Source organism: Ranitomeya variabilis, chromosome 3 (genome assembly GCF_051348905.1).
Source record: "Ranitomeya variabilis isolate aRanVar5 chromosome 3, aRanVar5.hap1, whole genome shotgun sequence".
NCBI classification, from domain to species: Eukaryota; Metazoa; Chordata; class Amphibia; order Anura; family Dendrobatidae; genus Ranitomeya; species Ranitomeya variabilis.
This window is the reverse complement of record NC_135234.1, coordinates 409,169,030-409,182,094: the sequence shown is the minus strand read 5'-3', so window position 1 is coordinate 409,182,094 and position 13,065 is coordinate 409,169,030. Positions and strand designations below refer to the sequence as shown.

The 13,065-nt window shown below is 45.8% G+C and overlaps 1 protein-coding gene across 5 annotated transcripts in view; it reads right to left on the bottom strand.

Moving 5' to 3' along the window:
* The window catches only part of ALDH3A2 (aldehyde dehydrogenase 3 family member A2), a 42,656-nt gene extending 31,387 nt beyond the window's left edge, over positions 1 to 11,269 (bottom strand). For 2 of the 5 annotated variants that reach the window (XM_077296244.1, XM_077296245.1), the window contains exons 1-4: positions 11,128 to 11,269; positions 7,842 to 7,906; positions 4,487 to 4,655; positions 3,941 to 4,172 (exon numbers count right to left, since the gene is read on the bottom strand). In XM_077296244.1, coding sequence (XP_077152359.1) covers positions 3,941 to 4,172; positions 4,487 to 4,642 — 388 coding nt within the window. In that variant the 5' untranslated portion in view covers positions 4,643 to 4,655; positions 7,842 to 7,906; positions 11,128 to 11,269. The remainder of the gene's footprint in view (positions 1 to 3,940; positions 4,173 to 4,486; positions 4,656 to 7,841; positions 7,907 to 11,127) is intronic. The other 3 variants (XM_077296242.1, XM_077296246.1, XM_077296247.1) reach the window with 3 other exon arrangements.
* Between the last annotated feature and the right edge of the window lie 1,796 nt (positions 11,270 to 13,065).

Below are 13,065 nucleotides of genomic sequence, written 5' to 3'. Positions count from 1 at the left end.
GCATAATCGGCCAGATACTCTCAGATGAGAGAATACATGCTCATGTGATACCAGCCCAATAAAGTGGCTAGTGAGTATATAGTTTGCTTTTTTAAAATCGTTCCATTTTTTTTCACGGATTACCAAAATTCAGAAGAAAGAGTCTGAGGCTGAAATTTAACCCTTCACTTGTCACCCTCCACATATCTTCTGATCAATAATCTCATTATATATATATATATATATATATTTTATTTTTTTTTCGTGATTATTCGCTAATCCCGCCCCCTGCACAGTAGCTCCACCCCAATCACCACGCGAGGCTCCGTCCCCCCCACCACATTACCACGCGAGGCTCCGTCCCCCCCCACCACATTACCACGCGAGGCTCCGTCCCCCCCCACCACATTACCACGCGAGGCTCCGTCCCCCCCACCACATTACCACGCGAGGCTCCGTCCCCCCCACCACATTACCACGCGAGGCTCCGTCCCCCCCCACCACATTACCACGCGAGGCTCCGTCCCCCCCACCACATTACCACGCGAGGCTCCATCCCCCCCACCACATTACCACGCGAGGCTCCGTCCCCCCCCCCACCACATTACCACGCGAGGCTCCGTCCCCCCCCACCACATTACCACGCGAGGCTCCGTCCCCCCCCACCACATTACCACGCGAGGCTCCGTCCCCCCCACCACATTACCACGCGAGGCTCCGTCCCCCCCACCACATTACCACGCGAGGCTCCGTCCCCCCCACCACATTACCACACGAATCCAGTTTGCTTTTGATTTTACACTGTGAATAAAATGTATTAGTATTATTCTGATTTTTAATTCTTATTATTGTCATTAACTTCATTTTAAGTTAATTTACCACCTGCGTAAGCGCTATTGAATGTTGTCATTTACTTTAATTAACGCTGCTAGTGATTAAACTAGATAGCAATGAGCATGCCGAGCGTTAGCTGGCTGGAAACAGCTAGTAAAAAGTATGTTTTGAAGATAACAGCACAATGTGAAACCATAAACCACAGGTTAAAAGAAATGGATGTTAGAATGAGCGGAGACATGTCAGAGAGAACACAGGTTCTAGACAGAACTACTTACAGCTATACATTTAAAAATGTTACTTTTTTATAGTGAAATATTTTCCTATTCTTCATCAACACAAGATAAATAGTTGACATAGGAGTCATGTGCTGTTTAACAAGGAAGGACTCCAGAGAATATCTGATCCCCAAGCTCTTAGGCTACGTTCACATTTGCGGTCGTCGCCGCATGTGTCATGCGCCCCTATATTTAACATGGGGGCGCATGGACATGCGTCGCACTTGCGTTTTGCGCCGCATGCGTCACTGCGGCGCCCGCGTCCGGGCGCAGAGGACGCAGCAAGTTGCATTTTTGCTGCGTCCAAAATCAATGGAAAAAAGGACGCATGCGGCGCAAAACGCAGCGTTGTGCATGCGTTTTGCTGCGTTTTTGTGTGCGCTGTGGCGCACAACGCAAATGTGAACGTAGCCTAATGTAGTAACAAAACACAGTTATCACAGAAGAGTTGTCTATATGCAGACAGAATGTGTAAAATGCTTTTCTACTACAAATATAAGGAGCATATTAGACCCTTTAATGACCAATGAGGACATGTCATGGTCCAGTGATAGCCCCCATTTATGACATACATTTTAATGCAGGTGGTCTCGTGTGGGCAGCCTAATTGGCTGCCTTATAAATGATTGGGCAGCGTTATGGAGGCAAGTAAACGTCCACAGAGAGAAATCTGTTAGGTGAGGGTCACACGGCGGTAGAGTTTCTCAGCCAAGAAAATAGAGTCAATTATGCTAATGCCACTCAATGAAGAATGTCAGCATAGTGTGACCAGATTCTCTTGCATGAGAACTGTAGCACTCTAGGGAAAGCAGATGGAGAAAAAAAAAATTCTCCATTCAGTAAGTCCGCAAAAATCAGACTGTACTCGGACATCAGAGTGCAGCCAGCCCAATGTTTTCCAAGCAACCATAGGCTTGAATGCATGAGTGTCTTCCAATTTCAGAATGATATCACAGCATGCTGCAATTTTATTTTATTTTTTTTACAGACAGACGGTCATCAGCACTGCCCTATTGAATAATATTGTTCACAGTGCTATCAGATTTTTTATTTCTTTTTTTATCGGATAGCACTCAGCAGATTTATATGCTCAGGTGACTCAGGCCTTAGCGTCTCCTTGGATGAAGGCCACATTTTCATATTTTGAGCTGTAAACCTCAGGAATCCATATCTCAGCAATGCAGTGGAGAAAAACAATAAAAAAAAGTTTAATTAAGCGATTCAGCCCCTTTTAGTAAACTATACAATTAAAAAGAAAAAAAAGTTACTGAAAGGACTTCTTAAGCACCCTTGGACATATTTTAAAAGGGGAAATCAACTTTCCAGTAACTTTTCAGAACTGTCCTGTGTGTACATTAGAAAAAAAAAACACTATAATTTGCCATTGAATGACAAGTATCTTGCATTTTCACCAATTCCTTGCAGGCTCAATCTAAGTTGCAATTGACTTGGAGCTGCTTGATATGGTATGATAAAAGAAAAAAAAATATATCAGCTATCTGCTAAATTTGAGAAATGCAAGTAAAATCTGAGTTAGGTGCACGGATAACTCCAGACTGGTTTTCTGAGTAATTTGGAGTGAAGAAAGAATTTTGTTGTCCGGCATCAGATGAAATAAAAAGAAAAAAATCAGTTTAATGCCATCTTCATTAAAATGTTAATTAAAAAAACATGGAACTTGAGACAAATGTCAGTTTTTCAATCCCAAGTGTTTTTAGTCATAGTAGTGCTCAATCGCAAATACCAAGAATAGTCTAAAGTAATCCAAGGAAGTGTGTCCACCTTCCATACATAATCAGCTATGATGTCTCCCATACAAAGCACAGTACTCAAAGAGGCATTACTGCTCTTTACTCCTTAGTTAGGCCAAAGATAGAAGCAGCGTGGAGGAAATTATGCAGAAATACTAAACAGCGTAGATGTGATTCCAGCTCTGGAGTGAGGTAAAAGACAAGTCAAAAAGATTAAAGGGAACTTGTCATGTCTCCCATGTCCTCAAACCCAGCAGCATTCATATGTATTACTAAATTCCCTGCATAACCAGCCTCGTATCCTGTTAGTCACCTATGGGCGTGATAATATGATTTTCAAGAGCCAGCGTCATCACCAGGTTTCTGCAACGTTCTCATGCGCATGGCTTTTTTTGGGCATGTCACAGCGCCTCTGAAGCAGGGTGTACGCTTACCTGCTTCAGAGGCGCACTGCACATGACCGAGAGTGCAGAAGATGTACATGCGGGCACGCTCGGTTCAGGAGAGCCACCGACCAGTGCGAGCATTGTGATGTGATCGTTGTCCAGGTTATATGGCTGTCTGATATGCTGGCTTATGTGTGTGAGTTGCAGCCATTCTAATTAGAATAAGACAGATGTGAGACAACACCTGAGCAGGCACATATCTGTAGGCATGACATCACCGACCCCGCTCACCACCCAATGCAGAAGCTGAAAGGACCCAGTTACCCATTTAAACTAGTTTCTAAGAGCAAGTAAGAATAGTTATGTTTGAAAAACGCAAGCTGCTGCCAAATACCAATTTTATTTTTTTTTATTTATTTTTTTTAAATCAGCCAAATTTAAGAACTGATCAATAAAAGCAAATGGATAACAGATTTGGAAGGTTTGAATTATGCATTTCTTTGCACATGTTTAAGTCATGGAAGCTAACAAGTGACAATACATTGGAGGAGATATTGATTTTAGTGATGTTGTTTCACTACTTTTAGTATTTCACTTTAAAAAAAAAAAATAAAATAAAAAAAATAAAAATAAAAAAAAAACACAGACAGATGTGGCGCTCCAAATTATGTTGGCAATTTAGGAGTATTAGTAATCAGACTCCAGTAAGTACCTGCTGCAATGGCCCCCAGCACAGGTTGCAGAAGGACGACGATGGGGTAGTTCCACGCTCCAATGACGAGGACAACACCAAGCGGTTCATAATTGATGTATACCTCATCTTGCATTGTCATCAGGTCCTTTTTCACGTGCTGAGGTGCAGCCCAGTTCTGGAGATTGTCAATGGTCAGATCAAGTTCAGCTAGAAGACCCAGGATCTCATGAGCATATGAAGCACAACCATTCTACACAAAAACAAACATATTGTTAAGTCTGGCGATGGGACAATTTTCATTTAACAAACAGAAGACATGCAAGCACCTAAATAAGAATTTATCATGTAATAAGGTATTTCTCATTCTACACAATTATTTTACAGCAATATGAATTACTGAACATGAAAAACAATTCCCTTTATCTAACAAATACCACGGTTTGAAGCGGTGTGAATATGTCGTATAATTTTACAGTGTTTGAAGCAGAGTGATATGTGGATACATAGTGATGGAGATTATCAGGCTTTGTCCCTCAGCTAATAAACCGATAATTACTAAAGAACCTTGTGCAAGTCAGCTTTTAAGGCCTCCTTGAAGGCAGCGTCATTCTCAATAATCATTTTCTTCATGGCCTGTAGCTGTTGTAGCCGGAAATCCAATGAGCGCGTCTTCCCAGTGGCAAACGCTTGCCTTGTGGAGTTCACAATTTTTTTCATCATGTCGTCTGGTAAGCTTGAGAATGAGAATACATAATAAGATGAGTACTGACAATGAAGGTAAATCTACTAAAGTGGCAAGGCCACAAAGCAGCACAAGTACCGTATATAACACTACCAAATGTCTATAATCTGTTTTCTATATGCATCATAATATAGTGTATAATAAAAATGGCTCGTACATATGTCACAGTTCACAAAGTACAGTATAGTTTACACACTGCTCCCTCCACATTGACAGGTGCAGAACTCTGATCTGCCTGCTGTACATTTAAGTGCTCCAAAGTTGACCGTCCCCTCCATTTCAGGCACTTAACGAGGTCGTGTGGTGAAAAGAAGTTATCATCTATTCATGGGAGAGGTGGCTGGAGATGAGCAGATCACTTTGCCCAACCCTAGGGCTCAGGCTGGGCCCAGTCCTCTCATTCTCCTTATCCTGAAAGATCTCATGCTATACTGAAGATTAGCTGGGCTAGTAAGGCGTCATCTGTGCTCCACATATGGTAGATGACATCATGCCAGGCCGGCGAATCAGGGAACCTGGAAGATCAGGAAGTTCACAGTGCTCCCATCAACAACCAGAAAGCACTGACAGACTGTGGATACGCTAAGCAAACGCTCATCACTAGGGTTGAGCGAAACGGGTCGGCAATTTTCAGAAGTCGCCGACTTTTGGCAAAGTCGGGTTTCATGAAACCCGACCCCTGTGTGGGGTCGGCCATGAGGTCGGCGATCTTCTGAATCTGGAATCGGAATTCCGATACCCGATATGTTTAAGATATCGGGAATTGGTATCGGAATTCAGATTTAAGTGTAAAACAAAGAATTAAAATAAAAAATATCGCCATACTTACCCTCTGACGGGCCCTGGTACTAACCGGGAACCTTCCTTCCTTAGAATCAGCCTTCCAGGACCTTGCGGTAACGTCGCGGCTTGTGATTGGTCGCGCGGCCCCCATGTGACCGCTCGCGCGACCAACCACAAGCCGTGACGTCACCGAAGGCCCTGGAAGGGCTGATTCTTAGGAAGGAAGGCTGTCGGAAAGAAGCAGGGCGTGTCCGAGGGTGAGTATATACCTAATAGGAATATACTCACCCTTGGCTTCGTTCCGGCAGCCTTCCTTCCTAAGAATCAGCCCTTCCAGGGCCTTCGGTGACGTCACGGCTTGTGATTGGTCGCGCGAGCGGTCACATGGGGGCCGCGCGACCAATCACAAGCCGCGACGTCACCGCAAGGTCTTGGAAGGCTGATTCTAAGGAAGGAAGGTTCCCGGTTAGTACCAGGGCCCGTCAGAGTGTAAGTATAGCGATATTTTTTATTTTAATTCTTTATTTTACACTTAAATATGGATCCCAGGGCCTGAAGGAGAGTTTCCGCTCCTTCAGACCCTGGGAACCATTGGAAACCCAATGCACTGCATTGGGTTTCGAGTTTCGGCCGACCCCGACTTTTTTATAGGATCGGCCGATTTCACTCGACCCGACTTTTGAAAAAGTCGGGTTTCGTGAAACCCGACCCGATCCTATAAAAGTAAAGGTCGCTCAACCCTACTCATCACTAATGAGAACTTATTGATTGGTAGAGGTACAACTGCTGGAACTCGCACCGATCATCAGAATGGGCAATTGTTATCCCTGTAAGGCTACAGTCACACTATCAGTTTTCACATCAGTATTTGTAAGCCAAAATCAGGTGAGGAACAATCAGAGGAAAAGTCACACAGTACCATTTTGATCGCTACGACGGCACGATCCGTGACGTCGCAGCGATCGTATGAATATCGCTCCAGCGTCGTAGACTGCGGTCACACGTTGCAATCACGGCGCTGGAGCGATGCCGAAGTCCCCGGTAACCAGGGTAAACATCGGGTAACTAAGCGCAGGGCCGCGCTTAGTAACCCGATGTTTACCGTGGTTACCAGCGTATACGTAAAAAAAACAAACAGTACATACTTACATTCCGGTGTCTGTCCCCGGCGTTCTGCTTCTCTCCACTGTGTAAGCGCCATAGCCGGCAAGCACAGCGGTGACGTCAGACGTCACCGCTGTGCTCGCTTTCCGGCTGGCAGACGCTCACACAGTGGAGAGAAGCTGAGACGCTGGAGGACAGACACCGGAATGTAAGTATGTACTGTTTGTTTTTTTACGTTTACGCTGGTAACCACGGTAAACATCGGGTTACTAAGCGCGGCCCTGCGCTTAGTTACCCGATGTTTACCCTGGTTACAAGCGAACACATCGCTGGATCGCTGTCACACACAACGATCCAGCGATGTCAGCGGGTGATCAAGCGACGAAAGAAAGTTCCACACGATCTGCTACGACGTACGATTCTCAGCAGGATCCCTGATCGCTGCTGCGTGTCAGACACTGCGATATCGTAACGATATCGCTAGAACGTCACGAATCGTACCGTCGTAGCGATCAAAATGGTACTGTGTGACAGTACCCTTAGGCTATGGTCACACTATCAGTATTTCACATCAGTATTTGTTAGCCAAAACCAGGAGTGGGTGAAAAATACAGACTTGGTGATGTGATTCTATTATAGCTTTCCCCTCTGTTTGTTCCACTCCTGGGTTTGGCTTACAAATACTGATGTGAAATACTGACCAAAATACTGATAGTGTGACTGTAGTCTTAGAATGGAGAATCAGTGCGCATGCGCAGTCTCTGAGCCAATCATTCTCTTTGGGGCTCCAGAGTGCTGCGTTCCAGCACCACATAAAGAGTGAAGCAATGGTTGGGTGTTCGATCTGCTGCTCCATTTTCTAACAGGTATAAAAGTTCCCCTTTGAGAAATTCACAATAATTCCACCGATCAGTGAGGATCCCAGACGACTGACAACCACCAATGAACAAGTTATTACCCATCTACTGGATAGGTGATAACTTTCTTTCACTGGACAATCCCTTTAAACTAGCCATACACATCACATTTGTGTTGTCAGCAACCGCTGATTTTGTCAGGACTGTCAGCCAATCTCAAGGTACTCTCCTAAATCTCATTTGACTGATTATAAGGGGTTAGAAAAGAATAGGGCGGGTGAATTTCATCATGCCAATCTATTGCAAAAAATTAGCCACAGTCAGATGTCTGTACATGCACGCTTTCCTGAGCTGAGCATGCAGGTGTGTTCATTTGGTTTGGAAATATAGCTATCAGAAAATTAGTGTTTAAGCAGATGCTTGAGAAACTTACTGATGTGGCGGTTATAACCTATAATACAGAAGGATTAAAGCTCTCTGGAAATCCACACCCTGTTTCTGAAAAACAAAGATTATGTTTCAGCAGGAGAAAAAAATATATATTTGTTGGATGCCAAGATCTATCGATCACCTGGTTTATTTGCATGCATTTGTTAATAGGGTTGGGTAATTAAAAACCTGAACTGGAGTGTTCATTACACATGATCAGTTTTTTTGTTTTTTTTTTATTAAATGGTGCAATGTTCACTGCAATTTTAAAGAAATAAAAAATAATGATTATGAATTTTAGCAGGGAGATGGAGAATGGTTTAGTGTGTGGGAAGTAACTGCTGAGAGAATCGTTACGGCTTCCCCATAAGCTTTTGATGTGATTTTTTCCCATTTTAAATGGGTTCTCTGGGAGATAGAAAAAATTTTGTACTGTCCCTGCCCTCGTGAACTATAAAGATGAGATATCCAGTGCAGTTCTATTATCTTTTTAACACTTGTAATTTCATGTGACAGGAGCTGCTCCTCACTACCGTCTGGTACATTACATCACACATCAGTTTGCAGCTCCCCCTGTGAGTAACAGCCAGACCGAGGTGAGGGGGCATAGGCACACCCCCTGTTCTCTACAGAGAACCAGCCATTTTTAGGAGACTGGCTGGTAGTTAGAGCATGGAGCTGCACACTGCTGTAATGTCCCAGATGGAGGGGTGAGCAGTGAGGAGCAGCTGCTGTCACACCAGCCCCTGATAAGGTCTCTCTGCAGTCCGAGGTGAGGGGGGCATGGCCTGCTCCCTGCTACTAGCCCTGCAGTGAGGGAGACATTATCAGAGGACTGGTGTCTGCTGCTACTAAAAGTCAGGAGCAGGCCACCACCCAACCACTCCCCCTCTTCTGGGACTAGCCGTTTCTCTCAGGGGAAAGCTGCACACTCATGTGTGATGTATTGTCCCAGACAGGAGGGGGGAGCAGTGAGGAGCAGCTCCTGTCACACAGAATTACAAGTGTTCTAAAGATAATAAAAGTGTACTGGGCATCTCAACTTTATTGTTTATGAAAGCAGGCACACTGCAAACATTTTTTTTTTTTTTTTATCTCCCTGAAGTAACCCTTTAAGTACTATGTGACCGTTACAGCCCACAGGAGTTGCTCACAACTTAGAAATTAAATGGCCATTCACTAATGTGTATAAGCCTACATATTTGGTTTTATTACATTTTACACAATTGTGAATCACGTACGTAATCTGATTTTCAGAGAGAAACTTATCAAAGTCCATAGTGATAATCACATGTCCGGGTTTTTTGCAGTCTGAACACTATGGGTGTGCCATCTATTTTTAACATTGTACTTGATAGGATAATCTTTGCAATTTTGTATTCAGAAATTCACTGATGAAACACTGAACAAACAGTAATAAAAATCTGATCCAGCACTCTGATCAAACCTGGTCTGTTTTTTGTCTTTTTCTTTCACACGTGCAAATAAGAACCAGGATATCTGAATGAAGCTTTAATGTGCATTTTGGACACTTTCACACTTCATATGAAAGGGGGGGGGGAAGTTAGAATGTAATAAACAAACCCACACACTAGCTGTAGCTTAATGGTTAAAACATGAGAAGTCTGTGTGATCTCAGCTATGTATGTGTACACAAAGTTGTATCACATGATGATAAAAGGGCTCCAGCTGCAGTTTTCTCCTAGGACTTAAGAAGCATATGAGCTAACCATCAGCAGTCTTGAGAAAGCGGCCTCTTCGAACTCACCCAGAAAAACACATTGAATTTCTTGGATAAGCAGAACATGGATGTTTACTTTCTTAGGAAGAGAAGCTGCTGCTTGTCACCTAGTAGGGCTTTCCTCCAGAGAAGGACAAATCCTGTGTTGCTGCCCCAAACCATCTTATATTATCAGTCCTTGGACCAGTTCAGCAAGACATAGTGGATAAGGACAGCTTTAGCTGAGGTCATGGACTACAGGGTAACACAAGCCTTGATGTTCTGATGGATCTATGATCAGAATAATTCATGGACTATGCTATTATCACTGGCTATAGTGACAGGGTCCCAACAGTGGATCTCAGGGCATGTGTGACAGCTTTAGTTTAGCATACTGCAGCCCATAATTTAGGCCACACATGAGATATCTGCTGAAGGAACATTTGGATGTCAGCCATCTATCCTGATACTTTCATACACAAGGGGACTCCAGTGTCGAAATTCCATTTACTTGATCCTTCTCTCCCCCTGCCAAAATAATTTGTTGGGTTGGAGTCAGGAGACCCCCATACACATCAAATGGTTGGCCACGAAGCGCCTATACTTGGCTTGGGCAGTCATTCTGTGTTGACAGAGTCCCTTTAATGAGACCGCCAGAGACAGGCAAGCGCTGCGCTCGGCTGGTCCCATTAAGAATGAATGGAACAGATGACCACCACTTCATTGAAGAGCATCTCTTCTTGGGATTGTCGGCGTCCCAGCAGTCGGACTGCCAGAGAAACTTGAGACAACCCTTTTAAAGGAAAAAAAATGGAGGCATGGTCTACGCTGGTCTATTTTGTGGACAAATGGTGATGGGTCAAATATGGCCAGCATGTCAATGTCAGATTGTTAGACGTTTAGGAAATCTCCATCTCATTTCTTTTGGGTACAAGTAAAACAGATGCTGCATGGATGATAAATAGGGATAGATGAACCAAAACTGGAGCAGCACAATGAGATGGGATAAATCACTGATCTGCAGAAATGCCTAGACGGAGAGGTCCATTTCTATATTGGGCCATAGGACAGGTGGGAGAGGGGATAGCGGTACCACCCGGGCGCTGCCACAAGGGAGGACGAGCAACTCAAGGTACAAAGGATTTATTTCATTGTAGACCTTTCTATAAAGGAGTTCTCAGCAAAAAGCTCTGCTGTAATATCAGTAATGATAATCCTGTCTGTGCTGATAATGTATCTGATGCAAGCATTGCTCAATCTCTGTACAAGTGTCACCACACGGTGCAGCCAGGAGCAGTGCTGGAGCCTGTGCACATACAGCATCACTGCCCCGCACAGAGTGAGGGCCGGCCGGGGAGAGAGGACCCTGCTGCTGACCGCCTGTCCCCGCCACAGCCCTGAACCATGGCAGAAGGGACGTCCCAAAACAAGGCGCACAGACAAGGAGCTGTCCGGGCACACACCGAACGGCAGCAATGTCGCCGAGATGGGGACACACTCCAAGCTGCCAGGTATGAAGCAGAATATAGAAGTAACGCATATCACGACATAACTCGTAGCAAACACTCACCCGCTCACGACTGTATGGGAGCAACACCGCCCGGTACACTTACACCGAGTCACCGACTGAAGTCCAGGAAACCGTCCTAACCACGCCCACACTGAAGTCACATGACCACGGCTGTGGAGCAACACTGTGACTGGAGGTGAACTCTGGGTTGGGCGTGTGATTGCTGTTTCTAGAGGCAGAGACAGGCGCAGTGTGTGTCTGTGTGTGATTACCACGGGAGGAATGTCAGGCAGTGTGTGTCTGTGTGTGATTACCACGGGAGGAATGTCAGGCAGTGTGTGTCTGTGTGTGGTTACCACAGGAGGAATGTCAGGCAGTGTGTGTCTGTGTGTGGTTACCAGGGGAGGAATGTCAGGCAGTGTGTGTCTGTGTGTGTAATTACCACGGGAGGAATGTCAGGCAGTGTGTGTCTGTGTGTGGTTACCACAGGAGGAATGTCAGGCAGTGTGTGTCTGTGTGTGGTTACCAGGGGAGGAATGTCAGGCAGTGTGTGTCTGTGTGTGGTTACCACGGGAGGAATGTCAGGCAGTGTGTGTCTGTGTGTGGTTACCAGGGGAGGAATGTCAGGCAGTGTGTGTCTGTGTGTGGTTACCACAGGAGGAATGTCAGGCAGTGTGTGTCTGTGTGATTACCACAGGAGGAATGTCAGGCAGGGTGTGTCTGTGTGTGGTTACCACAGGAGGAATGTCAGGCAGTGTGTGTCTGTGTGTGATTACCACGGGAGGAATGTCAGGCAGTGTGTGTCTGTGTGTGGTTACCACAGGAGGAATGTCAGGCAGTGTGTGTCTGTGTGTGGTTACCACAGGAGGAATGTCAGGCAGTGTGTGTCTGTGTGTAATTACCACAGGAGGAATGTCAGGCAGTGTGTGTCTGTGTGTGATTACCACAGGAGGAATGTCAGGCAGTGTGTGTCTGTGTGTGGTTACCAGGGGAGGAATGTCAGGCAGTGTGTGTCTGTGTGTGGTTACCACGGGAGGAATGTCAGGCAGTGTGTGTCTGTGTGTGGTTACCACGGGAGGAATGTCAGGCAGTGTGTGTCTGTGTGTGATTACCCCTGGAGGAATGTCAGGCAGTGTGTGTCTGTGTGTGGTTACCAGGGGAGGAATGTCAGGCAGTGTGTGTCTGTGTGTGGTTACCACGGGAGGAATGCCAGGCAGTGTGTCTGTGTGTGGTTACCACGGGAGGAATGTCAGGCAGTGTGTGTCTGTGTGTGGTTACCACGGGAGGAATGCCAGGCAGTGTGTCTGTGTGTGGTTACCACGGGAGGAATGTCAGGCAGTGTGTGTCTGTGTGTGGTTACCGCGGGAGGAATGTCAGGCAGTGTGTGTCTGTGTGTGGTTACCACGGGAGGAATGTCAGGCAGCGTGTGTCTGTGTGTGGTTACCAGGGGAAGAATGTCAGGCAGTGTGTGTCTGTGTGTGGTTACCACGGGAGGAATGTCAGGCAGTGTGTGTCTGTGTGTGGTTACCACGGGAGGAATGTCAGGCAGTGTGTGTCTGTGTGTGGTTACCAGGGGAGGAATGTCAGGCAGTGTGTGTCTGTGTGTGGTTACCACAGGAGGAATGTCAGGCAGTGTGTGTCTGTGTGTGATTACCAGGGGAGGAATGTCAGGCAGTGTGTGTCTGTGTGTGATTACCACGGGAGGAATGTCAGGCAGCGTGTGTCTGTGTGTGGTTACCAGGGGAAGAATGTCAGGCAGTGTGTGTCTGTGTGTGGTTACCACGGGAGGAATGCCAGGCAGTGTGTCTGTGTGTGGTTACCACAGGAGGAATGTCAGGCAGTGTGTGTCTGTGTGTGGTTACCACGGGAGGAATGCCAGGCAGTGTGTCTGTGTGTGGTTACCACGGGAGGAATGTCAGGCAGTGTGTGTCTGTGTGTGGTTACCGCGGGAGGAATGTCAGGCAGTGTGTGTCTGTGTGTGGTTACCACGGGAGGAAT